This window comes from Phanerochaete carnosa (genome assembly GCF_000300595.1).
Source record: "Phanerochaete carnosa HHB-10118-sp unplaced genomic scaffold PHACAscaffold_7, whole genome shotgun sequence".
In the NCBI taxonomy this organism is placed as follows: domain Eukaryota; kingdom Fungi; phylum Basidiomycota; class Agaricomycetes; order Polyporales; family Phanerochaetaceae; genus Phanerochaete; species Phanerochaete carnosa.
In genome coordinates this window covers 916,796-941,414 of record NW_006767634.1, presented here as the reverse complement: position 1 = coordinate 941,414, position 24,619 = coordinate 916,796, and the positions used below count along the sequence as shown (strand labels likewise).

The following is a 24,619-nucleotide window of genomic DNA, read 5'->3' as shown; positions in this document are numbered from 1 at the left end:
CGAAGCTAACAGACAACTTCCACCATATGTGATATCGCAGCTCTTTGCATTGAAGCAAACGTGCAAGGAGACGGTTAGGCTCCGTTATCTCATGTGACGGCTTGCTTCTGTCGGCACTGCGTGCTCCTCATTTCTGACATTTCTGTTTACGAAGGCCTTGTAAACCGAGGCTGTGTCGTAGCGACTAGTCGGCTGCGCCGCTACCGTACCTGCGCTAAAACGCACCAAAATGAGCGTGAAGAGGCGGGAAATATTGACCAGCGATAAGGTGCATCTGATGGCATGGAAGGCTTGTGCATCCAAGACGTGGTGCGAACCCGCATCCCAGGGTCAAGTATGCGGACAGGCAAACGCGCAAGGTCTCCAAGCCTTCTCTACCACGTCTGCAGGCGAAATTACTGAAACTCCCTTGCGGTGATAAAGTATAACGGCGAACTTAGATATGGTACGTAAATGGTGTGCACTAACTGCGCAACGTTGCCGACGCGATTGAGAGATAAGCTGTTGACAGGCACGCGCTCCACACTGCGTCGCAAGCGTGCGCTACCCATGGCGCAAGCGGGCCTGGAGGCCTACTTTGCGCGAGGCGGGTGCATGTGTGCTATTTGTTAGACGTGGGTGCCCAAGCTAAGCGCCGCGGCTGCGAGGGGTGCAGTCTGGCCCCTGCCCTGGGTGCCGCGCCGCACGAGGTGTCGGGATGTCGGCTGATCGCGACGTCTCGCTTAGCGTGCACGCGCTGTGATCGCTATCCCGAGGACTGAAACCGTTGCGTCATTGATCCCAGATGCAATTTAGATATGTTTAATCGTTCCTAGATCGCGTAGTTCGTCATCGTCTGGCCTGTTAGATGTCGTGCAGGACGTAGGCTGCGTACCCTAGAAGCGTCGGGTGCCGGCGCATAGCTGTGGGTGTTGTGAAGCGGGCCCGCACGGAGTGGACAAAGCCGTCGAGATTTGCGGACGGGAGATGTTTCGGCGTTCTGCGCACACGGGGAATTCCGACCGTCTGCAAACATCCCTGCTTTGGTAGATTAGCCGTGGGGGACAAAGATACACCTGGGGTGTCGCAGGTCCTTGATCCGGAGACGATGAGCACAAGGGTACGTGCGAGATGAGAAAGATTGCCAGGGCGACCAGGTCCAAAGTGGGGCTCAACGGAGCACAGGGGACGAGGATGCAGACGAGAAACGATTTTGCTATGGCGATACGCGGTGGGAATAGAGCGCATGACGAGCGATAATCGATGATGCGTGGTGCGGTCCCGGTCGCGCCCAACGCCGGCGGCGGCGGTGACGTGACAGAATACGTCGGCGAGGACATGAAGATGGCGGTGACGGACGGCGAAGGCCGTGGTGGCGGGGACCCCGGCGAGTCCTTCCCAATCTAGGGTTTGTACCCCCTGACGTAAGAAATGCCGAGACCCCGGAATCAAAGCGAGAGCGCGTTTTTGTTATCTCATGAGTCCCACGCTGCAGGGTTGCCTCCAGTTTCTCCCTCCTCGCCCCCTCCCCACCGCCTGCCAACGACGACGAGGTACTTAAGCTTCCAGTCCCGTGGTCCACCCAATTTGATTTCCGGTCTTTTGCAGGTCGACGAGGATGTACAGACGACGCGACTCTGGCAAGGCTGCTTATTCCTCGGCGGACGCATACAGGACCCCTGTGTCGCCAGCCTCGTCCGCCTCACATGCACCACACTCCTCTTCGTCTGAGGAGGAGGCGCACCTCACATCGCCTGATGCCCGTCGCGCAGACAGCCCAGGACCAGATTCCTCAGTGGACCAGCATGCCGGCGACGACACCCCGCTTTCGCCGCCTCGTCCCTTTTTCCTAGCCGGCTCGCGCAAGGACTCGAACTCTTCCGACAGGGGATCGTGGTCTTCTACCAACGACTCCGTTGATCCCGCCAGTGATTCAGACAACACAGACCGCGAGGCGGCGGCGGCGGCAGCAGCAGCGGCGAACGCTACTCAATCTGGCCCTCGCCGTGTGCGCGCGAACACCGCAGGCACAGCCAGCTCGACTCGCCCACGGAACCACCACAGGCGGCGTTCAAGTCAGAGCACGTCGCCGAACTACATGGATTCTCCCGTACAGACTCCGCCGTCGACTTCTCGTGTTCCCCCATCAGCGTTCCCCTTCCTTTCGCACGCGGGTAACCCTGACCCTGGTACACCGATTCCTGCAAATCTCGCTCGCAGACCTTCGCGCGATTCAGCCCACCGCTTGTCTAGCGGTAGTTTGCCTGGCTCTCCGGCCACCGCTACCGGTGTAGCATACCCCACCTCCCCAGGAAATATGGACGGCTACAGTGCCCTCAGGGCAGAGCAGGCGTCGACGGATGTCGCTGACGAGTACGCATATGCCCCAGTCAACGGTCATGACCAGGACGAGTTGGGCAGGCCTCACCCGCCATTCATGGGTGATTCTGGTAGCTGGACGCCCGGTGGCGGAGGTGTCTACAGAAACAGTGCCGCCGCCGCCATGGCAGGAAGCAATGCGGCTCTCTCTGGTGGTGGGTGTCTTCTGTTCGGCTGAATTTCTTTTGGATCAAGTCTCAATCTCATATATAGAAGGCACACTTCCGAGAACAAATTCCCAGACCACGATCCCCATGCGCGCTCCATTCCTTTCCCCGGCCTCGCGTCCGACTTCCCTCTGGTCGCCTCCCTCGTATCCATCACTTCCCCAGCAGCACCTCACGTCGCAGTACCCGCCCTCGCTTACCTACCTGCCTAATTCTCCCCAAGCCTCCGGTATGTCGCCGTACAGGCCCAAAATGGGCAAGGCGCCGCTGCCTTCGTCGCGTCTTGCAGCGAAGCTCACTGCCGAGGATAAGCCATGGCTTAAGCACAAAGATTCCCGTGAACGCTGTGCTTACTTCCTGACACTGTCGATGTGGGTGATCGGTGTCGCCTGCGCGGCCCTTGTCATCTTTCTTGGCTGGACTGGCGTCCGTCAGCTGAAGGACGATCAGCTCTGTCTCATTCTGAGCGAAGATTTTGATTCGCTGGATTTGACCAGCACATGGAATGCGGTCGTCGGGATAGGCAGCGATGGCAATGGCGAGTTCCAGGCGTATACTCAGGAATCGGGTAACTTGTACACGAGAAATGGAGAGCTGTACATCATGCCTACGCTGACCTCGGAGTCGAGCGACCTTACCGGCGGCTCCGTTACAGACGGTGGCAAGTTGACTCTCCAGAACTGCCCGAGTTCTGCCAATTGCTCGGCGACGAGCGATCAGTCTGTCGATCAGGCCCTCCCGCCCGTCTTGAGCGCGCGCATCAGCACACAGAGCCATCACACCATTCAGTTTGGCAAGATCGAAGTCAGTGCGAAGCTGCCACGCGGTGACTGGCTCTGGCCTGCTATCTGGATGTTACCCGCGAACAACACTTATGGACCGTGGCCACAGTCTGGAGAAATTGACGTGAGTGGTATCTAATGACTATATGCGCGCATATTCTCACCAACAACAGATCATGGAGGCTCGGGGCAACGACCTGACGTACCCTGCGCAGGGCGATAACTTTGTGCGGTCGACGCTCAACTATGGTGTCTTTGAGACTCTGCAGACGCAAATCTTTGGCTGGTACCAGCAGAAGCGGACCACGTTCGCTGAAGGCTTCCATACCTACTCGTTGGAATGGTCCCCCAGCTTCATACGCACCTACGTTGACAGCAGGCTGCAGGCGACGCTCACGATCGACATCACCGGTAAAGGCGGCCACAGCTTCTTCGACCGTGGACACTATCCTGCAGCGGCGCACAACAACACGGCAACAGAGATACCCGTGACGAACATCTGGTCGAATTCTCCGGCTGCGCCGTTTGATCAGCCGTTCTACCTCATTCTCGACCTCGCCGTCGGTGGCACGAGCGGCTGGTTCCCGGATGGCGTCGGCAACAAGCCCTGGGTCGATGAGAGTGGCGATCAGTTTGCACTCTGGAGTTTCGCGCAGAACCAGAGTACTTGGTCCAAGACGTGGCCAAGCACCGACACCGACCGCGCATTTAGGATGTGAGCTGTCTTCGTTCTCCTGTAGTTAGTGTCTATGCTGACTATGTGACGCAGCGATTCGGTCAAGATGTGGCAGCTCAAGCAGAATGGCAAGTGTTAATGTGCCCCGTCCCGACGCCGCCACTGGTGGCTGCTGTGTATATCGCCCGCAACATCTTTCACCAATCTGTTCCCTGATGGGCTCCTTCCCCCTGCTATCTATGGACATCATTTAGAGGCGTCCGCGGACACTTCCCCACCCCCTTGTTGCTACTATTACCTGTTGTCGTCGTCGTCCGCGATGTTGCGCAGACACGAGATGCTCCTACGGACGTTTATTCCCCCGACGCATGTTTGTGCTACCACCCTTTCTGCGTCACTGACGCATGCTGTATATACCCGCCACCTTGACACCCCTCCTTTAGACTGTCGAATAGCCAACTTAGTGTATGACGAGCTTTAACCTCTCTGATCTCTACGTCGCCGATTCTTACTTGTCACCTTGACGGACACTCAAATTCTATCTAGTATTACTGCACTCCCCGCTTCGCACACCCATAACACACACCATTGGCAACGGCTATCTTCTACGAACACGTAAACAAGAGTTGATTTTACCCCTTCTGGATAGCTCCCGCTATTACGAACCTTGTCGACATACCATAGTATTAGTTGCTTGTGGAGGCTTCGACAGAATGAAATGCGTCTATTACTACGTTACATGCTTGCGCGGGTGCGTGTCGGAGGCGAGGCACCATAATACTTGGAAGCTTGAGGCTCGAGGGCAGGCCTCCGACGCGCCGCATCACACAGTGGTTCACATTCCATGCTTGCCCCCTCATGCCTGCCATCGCACGCCTTCTAATCTCTCTGACATTTGACAGGACCGCGCCGCCCAGTTCGAGTGTGGAAAACGCGAGTTTCAATCAATTTGCGTTCTGCACGGCCGTCTCGATGCGGCCGGCCAATGAATAGTCCCGTTCAATTTCGAGCCTCGGCGAAGCGCGGCGGATCGCGAGGCTCGTGACGTGCGATTTGAAGTCGGGCACTGGCCGTTCGTCGTCTGAACAGGTCTGGTGTCCACGGCGCAGGGAGGACGGCCGAACGGGCGCCAGACGGAGGCGAGGAGAGCTAGTAGTGCGGCGCTTCGCGATCAAAGCTCATTTCCGCGAAGACCTGGGGCCTGCGCTCCGGGAGAAGGGCTCGCGACAGCGTACAATGAGGTCGGCATGGCACCGTGTTGGGCAAGACAGAGGGATGAACGCGGTGAGGGCGCCAGCTCACGGTGGTAACGTGTCGACGGTCGAGCTGTACTAGAACCACTAGTACTGCAGAAAGCACAATAGGGACCCGATAACGAGGTGGCCGACAGTCGCATCTGCCAAGAACCTGTCTACGGATGTCGAGAAACGTTGACAGCGCGCGAAGGGCCGTTCGGGAGTGTGGACAGTGTCGGCTGGCAAGTCCGAGCCTTGTGATCGGCGGCGGCGGCGCTCAGAGGCTCACCCCTGCCAAAGTATGAGAGCCTCGACTGCGAAGATTAATTTGGTGAATGCAACGAGGCAGTTCATGGAGCTTGAACGGGTCGAAGATCGACGGGGCGGATGTACCTGTGGTTAGGAGACAGTTCGACGCGGGGAAGCTCGACTTGGACGGGGAAGAAGTTTTGGATTGTAGAGGGGCCGACCTTGTAGCACTTGTGCGTAAAAGAAAACCATCGTGTCTTTGTTCGCGTCGGCTTGCTGTGACCACGAGCACTGAAGCCTTCAGGTTCAGTATCAGCGGCGGAGCTGCGTGTCACCCCGACCCCGAATTCTTGATTTTTGAGCGGTCGGTAGAACTATGTACAGGAGTGCAGACATACTAAAAACGATACATTCTTATGAAAATGACGCGTATTGATGCATGGATGATAGATACGCGCTGTGACCTAGTTCTCTCGGGCCTCGGCAGACAGCTTGAAAGCAACCGGATAAGTACTGGCCTCACCGTCTGTGTGAGCAGCCAGTAGCATTTCGACCTCACAACAGCGTGTTCATCAAAAATGACATCTCTATCATGAAGATCATACGCACACAAATGGCGTTTGCAGAGTGCGGAGTAGGGAGCATGGTGCAAACGCCCAAAACAGCCGCCTGCTTTGTGGCGTCAGTCGGGCGCTTCCGTCAGTACCCGATTTCTGTATCTCTCGCTATCTACTTCCAGAGACGCTTTCTGAACGGTGTTATATGTGTGAAGAAGTGACTAGATGATGCGTCAAGTGGACCGAGCACAAGCGCTTTCGGCATGATAGATGATACTAGACGCGCCGCTCTGGACAGCACGCAGAAGGCATAAAATATGATGGCGACGCTCTCTTCAGTGTCAAGGTCTCATGCGGCGAACCTCGTTATTCTGTTCCACAAACACCAGCTCACAATTTTGGGCGGTTTAACGTAGACTCCCCATCTTTCACAAAGAACCATCTTTCCCATTCGTTCCACGGAGACTTGATGTACTTTTTCCCTGTAAGCGTGAAGCCGAGGGCTTTGTAGATGGGGAGCTATCCAGAATCAAGGCGTGGTTTAATTAAAACATGCAAGTATCGACTCACGTTCGCTGGATTTATGGTGATTAGTGTAAGTTTGGGTGTTCTCAACTCCGCCACCACCTGTAGGACCCTAATTAGCACCAGAGCTACCTTTCCACAGTGAATGCATGCGGACCCTTCTGAAACTCAAGTTAAACATTCCTCTTGCGACGCCTTTGCCCTGATACTCTGCGCGAATAAATGCTAGGTGGCAACGATAGGACTGCCGCTCCAGCTGTTGAGCCCTGATTAGCACTGAGAACTCCGCCGAGCAGACTAAAAGGGTGGGAAGCTCACTTCTAACTCTTCATCTAGTACAGGAGAGATTGTAGTAGCCTGTGCGCGTAGTCAGCTACCTGGGAGCGTGGCAGAATGTAGGGGACCTTCAAAGAAACTCCTTTGCTTCTGGCGCAAGCATGTTGACATAGTCGTAATAACCCTGAGCCCTAGATTTCTCTCTATAAGATGCATACCAATGAATATAAATCTTCATGCAGGTACATGCGACGTACGACAGAAACAGCAGCTGGCCAGGTAGCGAAAAGACGAGGAAGCCGACTAGCAAACCGTTCTCGTCTCGTGCAGAGTACGCCTCACCAACGCCGGGGGCCAGGACGAGACCGCCGACCATAACTTTGCATAACATTGGCAATAGATTGGGGTCTTTCCCTGTGAGCGCAATCCCCATTGGGTCTACCCAACGATATGCGTTAGGCCAAGCAGCGACTCGCCGCCCACTCCTCACCATTCCGTATGACAGAACAGAAGACTTGGACAGCGTCCTCTACAAATGTTTCTGGTTGATGAGACATAAGCGTTAGAGCCGGAGGAGTAGCGATAGCTCAGTAGCTTATCATCGGGCTGGACGACGCGCTCGAGCTTCAGGTTCGCTGGGGCCATTGAGGCGGCGACTCCTGACTGAAAACCTGGGGGTGCCTTAATATCAGACCCGGCACCGGTAACGATACATACACCTGACTTGCGTGAGAGGCCATCGGTACAACATAATTGGCAGTTGCAAGGAAGGAAACGGGTTGAACTTTAGAGTAGCCTAGATGTTCAATCCGCGAATGTACGTTTTTTGGGTTCCTGAGAACTCAACGCAGCCGCGTGACCTTGAGAGGCGGTACGGAGTTGGGCAGTGTGGGTAGCAGATAGGCTTTAGATAGAATTGCAGCAGAAGTCACATAGCCGCCGTCCACCGAGCTCATGTACCACCAGATACACAATCACAGTGCATAATTTCATATCCAACCAGGGCGGCACAAGGTTCTTATGCCTTCTCCGTCTTCTTCACAAAGAACCAGAGGTTGTATTTGTTCCACGGGGACCTTGACCAGCTTGTGTTCGACGAGGTCAAACCCCATTGCCTTGTAAATAGGCAGCTGGTCAATGTTCAAGTAATCGTCACTGATACTGAACAGATGCGTACGTTTTTGGGGTCCACAGCTATCAGCGCTATTTCCTTGGCACCGAGTTCACGGGCCTGGAATAGTATTCAGCGGCAAGCAGAGACAAGCGATGCATGGTACTTGCCCTCTCAAAACTCAGATTCAACAGCGCTCTCCCGAGGCCCTTATGTTGATACTCAGCACGAATGAAAGCGAAGTTGCACCAGTATGAGGTAAGTTCAAGCTAGAGTTGCCCGTTGACTTATCAGCGGGCCAGTTCGACGCTGATATACGCAAGCGTTACCTGAGACTCTTCGTTGGTCTCAGGAGACATTTTAGGTATCTGCGATTGCACATTTGAGATATTCGCACATCTACGGTGTGAGGAGACGTACCATTTCCAAAAAGTACTCTCGCGCATCGCTAGAGAGTCGTGCAGCATAGTCTGAGAACCCATAGGCTCTGGACCCCTCTCTGCTCAGAGGAATATGAATCAGATTGTATCAGGAACTGAGGGCAGCACGACTCACGTTGCAAAAAGGAGCTGGCCAGGCAAAGAGGATACGAGAAAGCCAACAAGCACTCCGTTCTCGTCCCGCGCAGCGTACGCATCGCCCATCCCTGGGAAGAGCACAAGACCGCTATTCACGGCTTTGATCAGGTCAGGGAGAAGAGACATGTCTGAGCCAGTAAGTGCGATTGCAAGAGGATCTAGAGCATGTGGTCTCAGAGAGCGTAACACAGTATACCAGATTGCACAAGACGCGCCTTCTCGCGTAAGTGACAGAAAGGCTTTTTACAGCATCCTCGACGAACATAAAGCGTATATTAGTCTGCAGAAGCAATACGGAAGCATGCATCCATACCATCAGGCGCCTGCACTCGTCCAAGCTTTAGGTCGGATGGGACCATTCTTCTCTGAGGTTATCCTGCGGGGAAGGAGTGATAAGCTCTGTGAACGGGATGGAAGTATCTGTATTGCCATTCCCCACATCGAGTGGCTGTGAGGTTTGCAATTGACGAGATGAACACGCATAAGGGCATGACAAGGTTGCAGCGAGTGCGAGAAGAGGATGTTAAAGCGAAAGTAGATCAGCTGGCAGCAAATAGGGACAAGACAAACCATCTTCGTCCAAGCCTCTCTCACGCAAGTAGGGAAAGCATACATATCCGCTGAGTCTGATAAGAGGATCGCAAGATGTAAGCATGACTGGAAAAAAAATCTGCAAGTGGCGAATAGAGCTCGGAACTAGTAGTGCACGACTCGAATATTTTGCAGCGCTGTCCTAGGTCAAGGCTTCGATAAGTTCCCAGAAAATTATGTTCAGCGTTGTGGAAGGACAGCGATATGCTCCATAAGTATTACTGAAGTTTGTGCCGCCGAAGGCCTCGAGCTAGTCCGCAAGAAAAGCAGTGGACTTCGAAATCCTGATACTTGCTTTTGTAAGCAGCGAGTTTAGCATTCGCAGAGATAATGCAAATACACTCCAAGGGGATGAAATAAAGCACAAGCAGATGATAGCACATAGATACGCACATCAGATATCCTCTATGTCGTCTTCCTCTAACCACCCTCCTGCAACACTCTTCTTCACACCCTCAAGGGCGTCTTCCACATCCTTGGGCGATCTTGCCCCCTCCTCCGATTCTTCAGCTGGTGCCGCAGAGTCGAACTCCTCGTCAGCGACCTGCGCCGCGCTACCTGAGTTCCCCACGAAATGCAGGCTCGAGAAAGATTTGTGATATGCAGGTGGGATGTCCTTGGTAGGCCTAGGTGACCAGGACTGGCGGAGGTCTATGGCTTTCAGGAGCGAAGGAAGCTCTAGCGAGACGTCTCGTGTCGTCCACCCGCCTGTCCATGTCTCCGTCTAAATTTTGATCAGAACTGGTTCAGCTTTGTAGAGTAAGAACGTACCTGACGGAGCCAACCAAGCGTCCCAGAGACGCTCTCCTCGGCTTCCCTCTGCTTGCGGAGGAAGTCAAAGAACTCGGGCTTGTAGTTGCGCTGCCCCTTGCGCGGAACAGGAGTAGGCAGCGAGTGCATCGTACCAAGCGCAATCAGGTGGAAGCGCGTCGGATTAGTGTTCACAATCTGGTTATGGTATGCCGCGTTAGCCAAAATATTGCCCCATACCGAACGACAAATCAGCCTTCACCGATTCGCCTCCGCTTGCATCGACAATGCTCAACCATTCTGCAACACTAGCACACTCGTCAAGCGTGCTGCAGTATTGAGTATAGTTCTGGTGGATGTATAACGAGAGTAGAGAGCTGTCTATTGGTGTATCTGCGTAGAGCATCTAGTGCGGTATGAATAACAGGCGGGAGTGGCGATGCGAAAGAGTAGCAAGGGAAGCGTACCTCAACGTCAACTCGACTTGCCTTCCTCTCATGTTCGCACAGATGATTCGGCAAAGGAGGAGGGTCCTTTAACGTCCGATCCAAAGTGCGTTCCCTCTCCACGTCGGCTTTCGACATACTCGCTGGCGGAGTGTCACCTTTGCCTGCACAAACCGCCACCACGATCAGCGTTGCTAAAAGCTATATCAAGTAGGCATGCCGTAGACGCACGCTTGTTATACAAGATCTTTCCTATCAGGTGAAAGAGCGCAAGGCTCTGTTCTCTTCGGGTGACGGCCTCAAGCAATGCTCTGGTATTACCGCCTTTCCTTGCTCCTTTTTTGCTTAGTGAGGACGATGCGAGAGAAGGCGATGTGCATGCGAACTGCAATGTCATGACCGCACTCCGTATGTCACCGTTTGAGGTTTCAATGACGAGGTCGAGAATCTCCTTGGCCACCGGACCCGCTGGTGCTTTGCTTTTTGGCTTTGAAGACGTCTTCGACTCTTGGGATGCGAAGTAGGTGGTAAGTAGAGATTGCAGACCCCGGCGCATGAGGGTAGGAGCAATAGGATTGAAGCTGGATGTGTTAACAAGAGAATACATGGTTAATAGGTGAAGCATGCATAATTAGTCCGGGGACGACATACGAGATATGTGTGACATAGGGTCCTCCCCATAATGTAGAAGGTATGACCATTCGAATATCGACCGAGTCCTTAGCCCGCCAGCTTCTGCCACCATCATCTTCCGGGTTTTCGCCTCGTACACCCGCAGAGCTGAGGATAACGATGATAGGGATGTTGTTCGCCGAAGGAGATGAAGACACGAGCGATTCAAGCGACGCATGAAACGAACGCTGGGTGCCAGGATGTAGGACGTTCGGAAGATCTTCTAGAAGAATAACTTGTTTCCTTGACTTTGCAAACTTGGTGGTCGGCGAATGGGATGTAGAGGCAGCAGATACAGATTGGGGTGAAAATAGTGGCGGACACTGTATGGCGCGAGTAAGGAACTTGTGGAACTTCTCAGAGAGGCCTTCATACTCTGTGTCATAGTCTGGATCTAGACACAAAATTAATTTACAAGTAATATGCCGAGCAATGAATGTATACGCACCGAAGTCATCTGACTGAGTATATACTTCGTCCATGCTGTTCCGCCACTCGAGTACATCAAATCCCATCTCACGCGAAAGAACGCGTATAGTCGCAGTCTTCGCCGTACCTGCTGGGCCGGTCAGGGCCAGAATTCGCTATGGATAATATTAAGATGGGCTTCTATGGTCATGGGAGGGATGAGAGCGTACCCGATATTTGCGAAGTTTATCTGACTCGAAAGCCTCCGTAATCCAATGACGTACGTCCCGGACTTTACGAACATGCACGGCAAGCTCTGCCTGAACTCGTGGCGTCAACCAAGGAAAGAAGATGGAACCTGTTCCGCACACCTCCGTCTTTGGCTCGTACATGTCAATCCACAGCCTATCGTCTAGTTTCGGCTCCAGCTTCGCGTCCTTCTCTTCATCACTGTCGAGCACAGTAACCTCAGTCGCCTTCTCCTTGCCTTTCTTCGAGCCCTGGCTCTGTAGAAGTGATTTCGCGCTTGTTTGGTTGTTCACAGGCTCATACACGGGTGCGGGTGGCATCATTAGCTGCGCACTGCCCTCAATCAACGTCGTCCTCTCGCAATGTCCGCTGCGTAAGCGAGACTCACAGCAGACAAGGGCTTCAATTTTTGTTTCTTCACAGGCGGGCCCATCGACTCTATCCTCAGCGTACTCACGCGCGAAGGCTTCAGCGCATATTTCGCTTTATTTTGCGAGCTTGACGGCTGCGATGGCATGTTGACGTCGGGAGGATGAAGTGTTGGAGGCACGACGCTGGGGAGTGACAATGAGCCGCGTTACGCTACGCATCGACGCGTTACACATCGCGTGACACATAGTCACTCCTCTTCAGCCATTGGGCGGTGTGCCCGCCAGAGCTCTCAGAGAATCACAACAAGCTAGACACATTTTCGATGCGAGACGTTCAGTGACATTCCCTTATTCCTCCTTTCTTTCCATAGTGAATACATTTCATACTTGACTCTTCAACACGACCCATGTCCTAATGCCACCATATAACCTCCCAGCTCGTGATACAAAAACATACAGGAGGCCAAATCAATCGCGACCTGGATTCATGTATCCTTTGAGAACTCCACAAAGTAAGCGAATTAGAGGTAAGCATACCGGTGAACCTGCCGAGGCCCTGCTGGATCTCGTCGCCGATCTTCGAGGCAGTCTGCGAGTCCTGAGAAGACAGACGGTGAGCACCGCGCGAGAGCAGGGACGACGCTCATCATCATCTCACCAAGTTGACGCCGGCCTTCTGGGCCGCATACGAGACGCTCTTGTCAACCCAGTCTCCTCCACCGGTCGATCCAGCACCTTGGTTAGGTCCACCAATACCGGTGCCGGAATTGCCGCCACTTCCAAAGGATGCGGAGCTGTCGTTATCGGCGCTGCGGTTGAAGGAGTTGTTCGACGAGCCGTGGCTTTGGTTGCCTCCCGAGCCGTAAGAGTCATTATTTCCCGAGCCGTAAGAGTTCCCCGAGCCGTACGAGTCGTTATTTCCCGAACCATACGAGTCATTGTTCGAGCTGAGGGACTGGTTGTTCCCATTGTTCGAGCCGTACGAGCCATCCTGGTTCGAGGAACCATATGACTGATTATTACCCGACCCGTACGAATCGTCGTTCGACGAGCGGTCGCGACGACCGCCGGAGTTATCGTTGTTGTTCGAACCGTACGAATCATTGTTACCCGACCCGTACGAGTCATTGTTGCCTGACCCATACGTATCATTGTTCGACGAGCGGTCACGACCACCATAGGAGTCGCTGTTGCCGGACCCGTTCGAATTGCCACCGCCTGATCCGTACGAGTCGTTGTTTGACCCGTAGTTATCGCTGCCGTAATTGGACATGGTGTAGCGAGGAGCGGTAGTGGACGAGAGCGAAGTGCGAAGTGCGGGCGAAAGGGTGTAAAGTCAGCAGAGCTGTAGGATCCTAGAGTTGGTTGTCTGGCCGCTTAAGTACCCCTCCCGTCAGTCGCCAATGAATGCGATAAGCACGTTTGTTGGCGGCAAGACACGCTGTGCATCGGCGACTGATGGAGGGAAGGCCGGTGCAACGAGAGGACCGTTAAGAGCTGTTCCATTGCTCGTATGGCAGATGCAGCAGGACACGGTGGGAGATGTTCTAGCCATTTGAAGATTGGCATGGCAAGCAAGTCCCATGACTTCTAGGTACAAATCCAGCCGGACCAAGCGGATGGAGGAGTGTTCCGATTTTATTGATTCCATAACCGCGGAGATACGGAGATCGTCTCTAGGAAATAGTTAAACACGCCAACTAATAGCATACATGGACTAACGCAGAAGGTGCTCCCGCGACGGTGAAGACAGGATGTGGCCCTGTGGAGCATTTCAGGATGCGACGGGCTTCGACGGCGGCAGCGCAAAGGTTGGCCCTCCGGGTCTCAGGGAAGCGACCAGCTCGAAATTATACAAACGGTCCGCAAGACTAGACAAGACCAATTTGCAAGAGCGTGCATTTGCCCTGTCTCGGCAGAGGCTGTCCTCCGCGACTGCGCCACCGTAGAGTCTTTTGTTTTCTCCCGATAATAGGCAGTGCTATCATTATACCAAGCCAGGTAAGTGATATTCCCAGTGGATCCGGAGAATCTACAAGATCAAAGGCCGTCTACGTGCTTCGTTTCAATTTTCAGCCTGAGTGGAGAGCTGCCAGCTGCAGCCCTGCATGCTGCGCAAAAATGGGAGACGTAATAATATGGCCAAGGGTTCAGCACAGGCTGTGCTGTCTTCTTGGGCCCAGAAGAGGTAGCCAGACGGAAGCACTGTTCATGAGTCAAGGGATGGTGATGGTTAGTGACGAAGTGCTACGCGAAGTACTAAGCGCCGCTGCTCTCTCCTTCCCGAATTCGAAGTCGCCCGCTAGCCAGAGGCTCGCAATTTCAGCGTAGATCAACTCTTTGCGATTCGTGATTTTTACACCAAATTCCCTGGATGACTCCAAAGTCACCCACACCGAGCCTCCTCAGGAGGTGCCCAAAGCGAAGGCGACGCCACAAGCCCAGAACCGTGACTCTGAAGTTGCGAGTCAAGATAGCAAATAGGCAGCCACTGGTGAACTCAATAGTGCTGTTTCTGCTGTCTTCGCTCATCACAACTCATGCTAGCTTCTTCTAGTGATGGCCGGCTGAAGGTCATCCTCGGCGAGTAGACCTCGCTCGTCTATGACCGGAAGTGTGTATGTGCACCTAATGTTGGTATGCCATGTTACTATGTCGCCCTATCATTTTCCTAGGCCTTAGGACGATGGGCCACTGCCTCCTGCTCAATTGGCTGGCCACTTCCGGAGCTATGATACCCTTAATAGTGCCAATTAGATGGCATCTTGTCAGCCAAGTTGTGTTCCCGCGTCATTCAGCTGTACATCGGCTTGAAAGTATGGTCAGAACATTACTCGCGCCTTTCAGCTGCTCTTCGTAGGAAGAGTGACGCGGAAAACGAAGAACTGGTTATCAACGTCGACTCCGGCGTTGTACGGCCGACCGAGCGAGACACCGTCGGTCGTCAAGAAGTCATTGTCGGCCTATTCACGTCTCAGCCCCTATGGTGGACCCCGTATAAAGCGGAACCAACTCACAGCAGTGAACAGGAAGAAGTCGTTGGGGAATTGGCTGTCGCCGACAGGCGTAAGTGCAATGCTCTCCCACTTTGCGTCGATCAGCGTTGCGTCAGAGGGGTCGCCTATTCCCAACAGCGTCAGAACAAGCACAACGAGTTAAGCGAGCGGAACGCGCCGTTGTGCAGACCGAAGCGAGCAAGCTCCGTGGAATTTATGAGGCTGACAAAGGGCGTGTACGTCGCAGGCGTGACGCTGCTATCGAGCTTGCCCTTGGGCGCGACGGCGTTCTTGTGGCTGTCGAACTCTGAGCCCGCGATGTTGGTCGCAGCGCTGATATCGATGAGGTCAATACCCCTTGCAGGTCACCGCATCAGCTTCCCTAGCATCTCGTCTGGCCAAGCAATCCTCACTTACTTATACTCAGACTCGGTGCTGTCTCCGCCGTGGCCGTTGCTGTCGCGAGAGAGGACGAGGAAGATGTTCTCGCTCACGAACGAGATCTCGCTCGCACCGAGCGTATCGCCGCCGCTATCGAGCGGCAGAGGGACGATGTACTCGGCTGTGAGTACAGGGCGGTCGGTGTTGGGCGAAGAGATGTCGTAAGCGAGGAGGCGGGTGTACCGGGCGTGAGACTTTTTATTGCCTCCGTCTTGGATGGTTGCAGTCTGGAGCATTACCCAGAGAGTGTTCGTTGAGGTATCGACGGTCAAGCACTCGAAACCTGTGCAGCCCCTAGCATGAGCGGTGCCGAAGTCAGAACAGGGAGACACTGACCTTTGTTTGCGGCACGGCCGGTATCGGGATCGTTCTCGCCAGTGAAGTCCACATCGCCACCGGACAGAGGCACGATAGCGTCCGGAGGTTGGATGGTCTGGAGCAGATCGGCGTTGGAGTCGAAGCGATAAACGTACGGACCGTACTCGTCGCTGACCCAAAATCTACAGAAATTGTTCAACTCATGTCAAGGTATTCCCTCGTATACGCCAACCTACGTTCCGTCGGCGTTGAGGGCAAGACCCTCCAAATCCAAGGTCAAACGGTCATCACTCTTGGACGGGATGGGCATTTCAGGGTCAGCGAGGGGGTCATCCGGAAAGTCAGATTGGGCGGGACGGACACCGCCAGCATCGAGTCCAGTAGTCACACCATGCGCGCGTTCAGTATACAGGAGGGTGCTGCGGTAGGTAAGCTGGAGTGTCTGCTGCGCCTGTGTGAAGCTAAGGTCCGATGTGTCGTAGTACGGACTCAGGACGAAGTCGATCTGGTGTTGACGGCCTTGGTAATCAACGGTGCCGTCGCTAAAAGACACGATGAGTCCGGGTCAAATCAGGTAGGCGTGGAACTGACACATTGAAACCGCGGTCAGGCTGAACAACGATAGTACCAGTGAAGGTACCGTCAGCCTGCTGAGAAAAGGAGCCCAGCTTCAAGGCGATCGCACTTCCAATACCGCCAAGCGTGTCACCTACATGTAACCATATCAGTATCAGTGGTACGGAGTTTAGGCGGGCAGATTTACCTGTGGATTCGGTAAAGTTTGAAGGAATCAGTCCGAAGCCAACCAGACCCTTAATGCCCGAGCTTAGCCCGAGTATGCAGTAAAACATACGTGACAGCACGACGAACCTTGTTAATGAAAGTCTGTCCTGCAACGGTGACGGACGTCGCCAAAGACGGGTCGGGTTCCGACGCGCGCGTCGCCAGAGGACTGGCGAGGACCACTGAGGCCTGAACGAAGAGTAGAAGCAATGCGAAAAGACGAGCCATAGTGGGCGCGCTGCTAGAGTGGTCCATGAGTTCACCTTTATATGCAAGACCACACGAAGCGAATGATTCCCAACGGAAGAAAAGAACACGTTCGTGACAGGTCGCTTGTCGTATTGGGATGCGAAGGCGTAACCTCTGGCTGATGTATGCCGCCTCTCCATGTGCAGTCGCCGGGAAAATTGGCGACTACACACCCACGGCAGAGAATTTAAATCGACTTGCCTCCCTTCGCATGCGCACAGCTGCGAAGACGTGCCGTAAAGCATGTGGCTCCTGTCAACACCAGTGTGATTGGAAACGTGGGCAATGCGGCGATCGGTTCTTCTGCGACACTCGACAAGCCAGTGGGATCGGAACGCGGCCTAGCCGAAGGGGACCATATGGATTGAAGGAAGAGCACGCCAATAAGTGGAGAATTGGCCAATGCTGGGTTTTCGGCACCCCTTCCACTTGCTTCGTCCTGATCCGGGCGTGGACCTACAGGGGCTCACCTAGCGAACGTGCGTGTCTTGCGACCACCGTGAGGGATTCTGTCTGAAGTGAATAGGATGGCGTCAAGCACGTCGCTTACAGTATAGCACGCCTATTATTCGTCCATGACAACTGCAGTTTATGAATCTGCATTGGAGGCCAACCCGTAGCAGATACATTTCTCTTCAAGAGGTCCCGGCGGCTGTTGGCAGTGTCACCCGCCACACCATGAACTGGTTGTCGTTGTTCAGACTAGCATTATATGGCACGCCCAAGGATACACCATCCTCTGTAATGAAGTCGTTGTCGGCCTAGAGGTAACGTGATTAGCATCCGAATTGGGAGGCTTGTGAACCCAGCTAAACAGCTGGTGCTTACTGCCGTGAAGACGAAGAAATCGTGCGGAAACGTAGGGTCTCCAACTGATGCGAGCGCAATGCTCTCCCACTTGGCATCAATCAACGTTTGGTCCACTGGGTCTCCTGCACTACTATTAGTCGCTTTCATTAACAAGCTGATGTACTGCACATACCATTATGCAGACCAAAACGCGACAGCTGCGTCGCGTTGATCATATCGAGGAATGGGATGTATGTTACGGGCTCGATGCTGCTGTCCAGTGTCCCATTGACAGCAATAGGCATCTGAGGAGTGTCAAATTTGGTGTCATGGACGTCGGTGGCATCACCAATGGAGATCAGGTCGATCTGCCTGTTTTCAGACAGATTCAGATAGTCTTTATACCTTGCAAAACAGCTAACAGACGACTCACTTGTATTTTGATGTCGGGTTGCTATTGCCATGGCCATTCCCGTCCCTCGACAGGACCAAGAATATGCCCTCACTGACGAAATGGATCTCGCTCGCAGCCAGTGTGTTGCCCTTATCGTTCAACGGTAGCGGTACGACGTACTCCGCGATGAGATTTGGCCGCTTGATGAGGGGAGCCGTGATATCGTACGCCAACAAGCGGGTGAAGCGCGACGTAGACTTGCCCTCGCCACCATCCTGGACGGTCGCGGACTGAAGCATTGCCCAAAGAATGTTCTTGGAGACGTCCACGGTCAGACACTCAAAGCCTGTGAAAAGTATCAGCGGCCGGATTCAATTCCAGGCAATGATTCGGTGCACCCTGGTTCCCAACACGCCCAGTATCAGGTCCGCTTACAGAAGTAAAGTTGGTCTTCCCTCCGATCTGCGGGACAATCGCGGGGGGCGGTTGAATGGTCTGGATCAGATTCCCAAGGCTGTCAAACCGATACACGTAGGGGCCATATTCGTCGCCGACCCAGAACCTGCAAGAGCCTCTGAGCGCTGGGATCCATGGTAAGAATTGGGGCAAGCACGCACGACCCATCGTCGTTGAGGACAAGACCTTCGTTGTCCATTGTGAGATGGTTGAAGCTGCTGTTTGGGATGGGCATCACAGGGTCTGCGATGGCCAGTAGAGGGAAGCCAAGTTCAGTAGGGCGCACTCCGAGCGCATCGAGGCCGCTAGTCTTCACGCCGAGGCGATCCTTATACAGCAGCGTCTTTACGTATGCCAGGCTCAAAGACGTTTGGCTATCGTTGAACGAAAGGTTCGCAGTGCCATAGTATGGCTTCAAGACAAAATCGATCTCTTGCTGGCGGCCCTGATAGTTGATAGTGGTCACCCTGCCAAACATTATTCTGAGCTTCAATATTACCAGAACTTTCATACGCACAGATTAAATCCGCGGTCAGGCTGAGCAATGATTGTACCTGCAATGTGTTCATTCTCATGGTCACAGACAGAACATGCACTGCGACAAACCTGAGAAAGAGCCATCCATGTTTAATTTGAATGCCCCGGGCTTGAGAGCAATGGCACTACCGATACCACCCATGGTGTCACCTAAGACAATAAGAATGCTGAGCGCACGCATTATACTTTTCCTTGTTGGAATAAACCTGTAGAATCCCTGAAGTTCGAAGGAATAAATCCGAAGGCGACGAGACCCTACCCCTGCCAATCAATAATGTGGCAGTTCGTAATCACAGTGAAACGCACTTTATTCACGAAGGTCTGGCCATTGACCTGTACCGGGAATGCCAAGGACGGATTGGGCTCTGCATGGGCACTAGCAGTCGGGCCAGCACGGGCGACAACCGCTGCGGTGATGAGCGCAGCAACTATCTTGAGCATGTCGCGTGAACAGCTGCGAGTGCAAGAGGTGCACTTTGAGAGTCTGATGCAGAACCCAGCGACTCACTATATATGACTGCCACCATATGTCACGGAAGCAGAGCCAATACTGAAATCCCATACTGGAACGCTGTTCCCATGCACGCTCGTCAGCGGCGTAGGCACGGGGCTGGTCACTCCCACGACGCTATTGAGGAAACCCTGAGAGCTGCTTAGGCTACTTTGCGGTGGTATAACATAATATAATGTCGGTATTGGCATTCGTGCATCTCGAAATGCTATGTCAGGACATGCAGGCATGGCACACAGCTTACAAGTCATCTTGCTGCAAAGCTCAAGGTTGCCACATCACACAACAGTTTCCTAGCATTGGCGCCTCTTTTTCGCATCAGCTGTCTATAATCGTTGTTCTTAGAGCTTTTGACTAACCTATCTAATGGCCACCTCGTCGAGCACCGATCTGCCGACGTCAGTGCCAGGTTGAAGAGCGGGAAGGCCTGGGCGCCACGAGGACCGAAGTCTACCGCTTCAGGAAGGGCGCATCAGATGCGCCTACACGGAGACGCACGCTACGCGTTGAGCCCAGCTTCATTCTCAGGACCACATGTTCGTCCTCGCGCACTTCCGCTGTCTGTCAGATGTATATGTGCACACACATCTCATTCTTTCGCTAGCCTGAGGACTGCACGACTCAGACGTTTGTATACCAGCAGCCCATAGTGCGTCCAGAACGCGTCTGTGAATAATGACGCAAAGAGAGGGTACCAAATTACAGAATACACGCGTTGCAGGACGCAAAGCATCGACGATGAACGAAAGGCAAACGCGAAGGCGCCGAGCTATGCGCCACAAAGGTGGCGCTTACTCGACCATTCCTGTCCCTCAACTCCGCCGCAAGTAAAATCTTAACCATCGAACAGCGTTTAGCCACAGCTTCGAGTATGCCCCCTAAATGCGTGCATATAAAACGTTGTCATTACTAGAAATACACAACGGAACTAGTAACCCCGCATAGGTTTTGTCCAGAGGCACCATGATGGTATCAAGACGCTGCAACTATTGCGATAGACCCGGCATCGCATATGGTGTGGGGGGCACAATGCCTATAGGAAGCGGAACTGCATGCAGATGAGAGACTGAGTCATATGCAGCGAATATTCGGACGAGGAACGTACCTATATCTGTACTCCGTTGCACAATGGCGTTGATCTCTCCGACGACACGGGATCCCTCTGGTGAGAAGGTCAGAAACTCCATGTGTTGCAAACATCTGTGCCTGCATCAGCTGAGATACTGAGACATTTGCGATATATACTTTTGCACGATGTCTCTGCGAAACGTTTCCGCCACTTGTTTGTTTGGGAGTGTATCAAGAGCCTGGAGGTATTCGAGTAATGCACGGTGGAACATAGCGGAGGATGGAACAGTCGGATTCGGATTGCAGAAACTGCGAATGTAGTCAGTGCATGCAGACTGAATGTAGTATATGTACGTACATTGTAAGCAGATTGCTCCTTGCGGCTCCGAGGATCAAATACACCTTCCCTGGATGATAACACTCTTGCATGATCTGACTCAGGCCCCGTATATGCGCCTTCTCGCTCCCTTCGCCTCTCTGCACATCCACAAGGTCGGCAGCCGCACATGCTACGCGCCCGTACATGCCGCATACGAGGATGGCGCGCTCCTCCTCGTTCGCATGGTTATCGAACGTAGAGAGCAGTACGCTCATGGCCTCGTAGTTCAGCAAGAGCGGCACGACACCATACCGCTGAAGCTCCCGGAAGATGAGCGGCCGCGCAGGCGGGCAGAGGTGTAGAATCTTCATGACGAGCATCTGGGTATGTTGGATGGCGTAAAGAGGCGAGACGCAACGCACACGCTCACCTTGTGTTCTCTTCGCTGTGCCAAAGTTGCATACCACCCCTTCAAGTGCTGCACAAGGTCCATCCTGTCGCCCTCGTTCCCATAGTCCAGCGCGCACTCGAGCACAGGCCCGAGCGGGCCCACGCCAGAGTGCGACGTGAGCACCCAGTGGATATAGCTGTCAACAAAATCGAGGATGGTCTTCAAATGCCGCCGTCGCTTCTTCTCCGAGAGGTACTCCTGCCGGATGAGTTGGCATGCACGCTGAGCTTCCACAAGCCATGGGGGTGTCGGGGGCGGGGATAGGAAGGACATGGTGCCGGAGAAGCTGTTAGCAAAGCCGGCTGTACTTAGTAGCCGAAGGCGTTTCGAAGGTTCGCCGGATGGCGTGAGCTGTTGTCTGCTGCGACCAATGAACATGAGGCCGTGAACTCTGACAGAGTGCGATGCCTAGAAGTGAAAAGGCAAGATACGAGGTTATGAAAGCTTGGCAGCGTGATAGAGACATAGACAAAGAAAGTGTTTGTGTCTATACCCTGTACTTGGAGAATTTTCGTGACCTTCTGTTCGCCTCTCGTTCGACGTCTGAGAGCAGGATTGTGCGATCTTCGCGAGAGTAAAGCGCGTCGAATACGACTAGTATCTGCGAACGGCTGCAAACACGCTTGTGGGAAAGGATCCAAGGGGGTCACGAGGAAGACAGCAGGCTGTGGAAAAATCCCAATCTAATGAGGCGCGCTTCGCGTCGCGTCTGTTCTCACGGCCTTCCCCACGTGGGCGCGTGATACCCAGCAAAGCATGTATCCCAAGAGATATAAACAACGAGTTAGAAACTAGACGGAAATTCAGCCTCTCTTATAATGCAGCAATCTGCTCAAGGAGCACGCCCCTCCCTCTCCCTCCCTCCCCCTTCTCGAGCTCCTTCACTGCACCGCTGAACCAGCCCTTCACGTCCTTCCGCAGCGCCTCATCCTCCTTCGCGCGTTCGCACAGCACTGTAACGACAAACGTGCCGTCGTCCTTCGCCATCGCGAGCGTGTTCTCCTTGCCCACGATCCGCACGAACGAACGCGCGAACGCTAGCGGATCCCACAGCGGTGATCGCGCGACAGTGTTCGTCTGGTGGCTGAAGGGTCCACCCTGCAGAAGCGTTTTGTACAGTCGTGATGAGTATGGCAGCGAGATCAGATGTGGGGTTGCAGGGTCAGGCGAGGGGTACGGTGATGACAAGGCCTGGAGGAGCGTCTCGGACGCGGGTGACTTGTCGCCATCGGCATACAGCATTATTTCGCCCACGACAAGGCTTCCCCCCGGATCTCGCACAACCTCGGCGCCCTTCTCTGCCATCCAGGCAAGCAATGGCTCACTCGCCGATTTACGGACCTCTTCCGCGCGGACAGCATCGTCCTTTTTACTTGTTTGTGCGCGAATGGGATCTGTCTCTGCGAGAAGAGTAATCTGCATAGGATTTCAGTCCCTCTGGGCCGAGCTGTATATTGTAAAATGTACCTGAGCTGGAGTAAAGTGCCGTCTTGTTCGTGGCGATACAAGGTAGATTAATGATCGGCGACCCTGTGGTGATTGGTATAATGAATGCGCTGAAACGACGATGTCCGCTACTAGCGACTTCGCAGTGAGCTTCGTATCACTGCCAAGTGGAATGTCAACTTTCGTTCCGAGCATATTATATCAGGGACGTACTCAATAACGTCCAAAGCCGTGAAGAGTACGAGCTGCGCCTCGTCGTCTTTGCACATCCGCTCGACGTGCGGCTTGATCGCTTTGACGATGTGCTTCCTGTCCTTGGCCGTGCCCTGAGCAATGAACTCGCGCACGACTCGGCTACCGTCCTTAGTGTGAACCATCTCTGCAAGCACGTCCTGGCATCTGCAGTTAGATTAGCATATGTGCACAAACCCAAGCTAAGGAGGTACGCACATTTCGAACATGTCTCTCCTCGCCTTTTCTCGCACTGCCTCATTTTCAGTCTCATTTATCGCAGAGAGATACTCCCACAGCACACGATGTACAGTAGCATGCGACACCGCGCCTTTGTCCGAGTTGTTAAACACTGTCGTGAGATTCTCCTTCACAGCATTCAGTACACGGCGACGACGCTCCTTGTCCGTGCCATCGAGGATACCGTTCAGCCCTTTTTTTGATCGTTCGCGCTCCTCATCGCTGCCAAGAGTCACTGTGAAGAGCTGTGCCTCCTTGCCATAGAAATCTTTGAGAAGGATTGATCGCTCATACGCATTGGCATAGAGCTCGAAGGCGTCCGCTAATACAGACGAGGCTTCGCGGTGGAGCAGCAGGCGCATGGTGCTGCCCTGGAATTCTTGAAGGATTGAGGTGCGATGTGACGGGCAGAGGCGGATGAGCTTCGTGATCAGGAACTTTACTAGTGGTCAGACCGTACTTTATTAAACGTCGTGTGTGCAACACACCTTTGAATACTTATTTTGCGCCAAGTCCTTGTATCGTCCCTTGAGCTCCTCCGCAATCTCATTCCGCTCCTTCGCGCTCCCGTACTTCACGATCGTCTGGACAATGCGACTCGCATCGTGCTTGAAAACGATGTCTTTCACCCTGCCGCGCACAACGTCCATGAGCGCATTGATATGCTGCGTGCGCTCAGCCTTAGACAGGTTCTTCTGCCGTGCAAGCGACCAGGCGCGTTTCGCCTCTGTGAGCAGCGCGCTGTGCGGCTTCGATGTTTTACGCTGCGTGAGCAGGGCCTTCTGCGCTTTGTGGGACTCACGGGCCGCTGAATCACAAGCTAGTTAGATACGCTGTCAGAAATATAGCCTGGTGAGACCCACCATTCGGATCTTTCACCTTGGACGGTGTACCCTCCTCATCTCCCTCGCCCGTTTCCTCATCCTCACCCCCTTCCTCACCCCCGTCCTCCAGCACTTCCTCACCATCATATTCCTCCTCGCTAGCTTCACTCTTTTCGTGCACGGGCGCCGTCACTGGTCGACTGCGCTTCTTGCCCTTCTCCTTCTCGTTTTTCTGCTTGCTGCTGGTGTCGATACGAGCCTTCTTGGCTTTCGGCTCGGGCAGCGCCGCGCGCTTTTGCTTGCGCTTTTCTGCAGAGGGCATTGTGGGTCCTCTCTTTTTTGCTTGACACCTTGTGACACGAAGTGAGTGAAGCGTAATGGGAGAACCTGTAAGGGTGGAATTCACTTCAAAATTATTTAGCGCCGTAACTTGATTGGTTCCGCGTATCGCTTTGACGCGCCTGACGCGTTTGATGCGCCCCGCGGCGCCTGCCCCGCATATGCAAGTGTTAGTTTTGTGCGTCCACTTCAGGCCTGTCCACTTTATCTCGATAACACTTTCCGC

General features: G+C 53.8%; 10 protein-coding genes across 10 annotated transcripts; 1 reads left to right on the top strand and 9 right to left on the bottom strand.

Annotated features, from left to right (window-relative positions):
- Positions 1-843: 843 nt before the first annotated feature.
- PHACADRAFT_210893 (uncharacterized protein) lies at positions 844-1,329 on the bottom strand (the record flags this gene model as incomplete). Its single annotated transcript, XM_007397833.1, has 2 exons — positions 1,056-1,329; positions 844-1,017 (listed from the first exon to the last, which is right to left on the bottom strand). Exons 1-2 carry the CDS (start codon positions 1,317-1,319, stop codon positions 844-846), a joined length of 438 nt encoding a protein of 145 aa, XP_007397895.1. The 5' UTR covers positions 1,320-1,329.
- A 183-nt stretch (positions 1,330-1,512) lies between these two features.
- On the top strand, positions 1,513-4,706 carry PHACADRAFT_259381 (glycoside hydrolase family 16 protein). Its single transcript, XM_007397832.1, has 5 exons — positions 1,513-1,532; positions 1,588-2,513; positions 2,572-3,431; positions 3,481-4,022; positions 4,077-4,706. Exons 2-5 carry the CDS (start codon positions 1,598-1,600, stop codon positions 4,120-4,122), a joined length of 2,364 nt encoding a protein of 787 aa, XP_007397894.1. The 5' UTR covers positions 1,513-1,532; positions 1,588-1,597; the 3' UTR covers positions 4,123-4,706.
- A 2,241-nt stretch (positions 4,707-6,947) lies between these two features.
- PHACADRAFT_210891 (uncharacterized protein) lies at positions 6,948-7,371 on the bottom strand. The gene is made up of 2 exons (XM_007397831.1): positions 7,083-7,371; positions 6,948-7,028 (listed from the first exon to the last, which is right to left on the bottom strand). Exons 1-2 carry the CDS (start codon positions 7,316-7,318, stop codon positions 6,956-6,958), a joined length of 309 nt encoding a protein of 102 aa, XP_007397893.1. The 5' UTR covers positions 7,319-7,371; the 3' UTR covers positions 6,948-6,955.
- An 855-nt stretch (positions 7,372-8,226) lies between these two features.
- PHACADRAFT_210890 (uncharacterized protein) lies at positions 8,227-8,665 on the bottom strand (the record flags this gene model as incomplete). The annotated part of the gene is made up of 3 exons (XM_007397830.1): positions 8,492-8,665; positions 8,357-8,435; positions 8,227-8,304 (listed from the first exon to the last, which is right to left on the bottom strand). Exons 1-3 carry the CDS (start codon positions 8,638-8,640, stop codon positions 8,227-8,229), a joined length of 306 nt encoding a protein of 101 aa, XP_007397892.1. The 5' UTR covers positions 8,641-8,665.
- A 557-nt stretch (positions 8,666-9,222) lies between these two features.
- Positions 9,223-12,180, bottom strand: PHACADRAFT_185902 (uncharacterized protein). Its single transcript, XM_007397829.1, has 9 exons — positions 12,019-12,180; positions 11,612-11,956; positions 11,422-11,557; positions 10,953-11,367; positions 10,533-10,882; positions 10,323-10,495; positions 10,118-10,261; positions 9,877-10,053; positions 9,223-9,829 (listed from the first exon to the last, which is right to left on the bottom strand). The coding sequence occupies exons 1-9, from the start codon at positions 12,145-12,147 to the stop codon at positions 9,500-9,502; spliced, it is 2,199 nt and encodes a 732-aa protein (XP_007397891.1). The 5' UTR covers positions 12,148-12,180; the 3' UTR covers positions 9,223-9,499.
- Positions 12,181-12,265: 85 nt separating this feature from the next.
- PHACADRAFT_259378 (uncharacterized protein) lies at positions 12,266-13,330 on the bottom strand. The gene is made up of 3 exons (XM_007397828.1): positions 12,660-13,330; positions 12,539-12,599; positions 12,266-12,480 (listed from the first exon to the last, which is right to left on the bottom strand). The coding sequence occupies exons 1-3, from the start codon at positions 13,272-13,274 to the stop codon at positions 12,470-12,472; spliced, it is 687 nt and encodes a 228-aa protein (XP_007397890.1). The 5' UTR covers positions 13,275-13,330; the 3' UTR covers positions 12,266-12,469.
- A 1,514-nt stretch (positions 13,331-14,844) lies between these two features.
- On the bottom strand, positions 14,845-16,767 carry PHACADRAFT_30229 (uncharacterized protein; the record flags this gene model as incomplete). Its single annotated transcript, XM_007397557.1, has 9 exons — positions 14,845-14,964; positions 15,019-15,122; positions 15,188-15,354; positions 15,415-15,721; positions 15,775-15,938; positions 15,993-16,298; positions 16,348-16,465; positions 16,520-16,581; positions 16,610-16,767. 9 exons carry the CDS (start codon positions 16,765-16,767, stop codon positions 14,845-14,847), a joined length of 1,506 nt encoding a protein of 501 aa, XP_007397619.1.
- A 592-nt stretch (positions 16,768-17,359) lies between these two features.
- PHACADRAFT_259374 (uncharacterized protein) lies at positions 17,360-19,116 on the bottom strand. Its single transcript, XM_007397827.1, has 8 exons — positions 19,034-19,116; positions 18,945-18,981; positions 18,589-18,894; positions 18,370-18,533; positions 18,011-18,317; positions 17,771-17,949; positions 17,617-17,720; positions 17,360-17,549 (listed from the first exon to the last, which is right to left on the bottom strand). The coding sequence occupies exons 1-8, from the start codon at positions 19,104-19,106 to the stop codon at positions 17,424-17,426; spliced, it is 1,296 nt and encodes a 431-aa protein (XP_007397889.1). The 5' UTR covers positions 19,107-19,116; the 3' UTR covers positions 17,360-17,423.
- Positions 19,117-20,461: 1,345 nt separating this feature from the next.
- PHACADRAFT_30227 (uncharacterized protein) lies at positions 20,462-21,586 on the bottom strand (the record flags this gene model as incomplete). The annotated part of the gene is made up of 5 exons (XM_007397556.1): positions 20,462-20,523; positions 20,581-20,681; positions 20,721-20,852; positions 20,902-21,242; positions 21,293-21,586. The coding sequence occupies 5 exons, from the start codon at positions 21,584-21,586 to the stop codon at positions 20,462-20,464; spliced, it is 930 nt and encodes a 309-aa protein (XP_007397618.1).
- A 540-nt stretch (positions 21,587-22,126) lies between these two features.
- On the bottom strand, positions 22,127-24,436 carry PHACADRAFT_175580 (uncharacterized protein; the record flags this gene model as incomplete). Its single annotated transcript, XM_007397826.1, has 6 exons — positions 24,094-24,436; positions 23,719-24,038; positions 23,210-23,667; positions 22,973-23,158; positions 22,781-22,919; positions 22,127-22,729 (listed from the first exon to the last, which is right to left on the bottom strand). The coding sequence occupies exons 1-6, from the start codon at positions 24,374-24,376 to the stop codon at positions 22,127-22,129; spliced, it is 1,989 nt and encodes a 662-aa protein (XP_007397888.1). The 5' UTR covers positions 24,377-24,436.
- Positions 24,437-24,619: the final 183 nt, after the last annotated feature.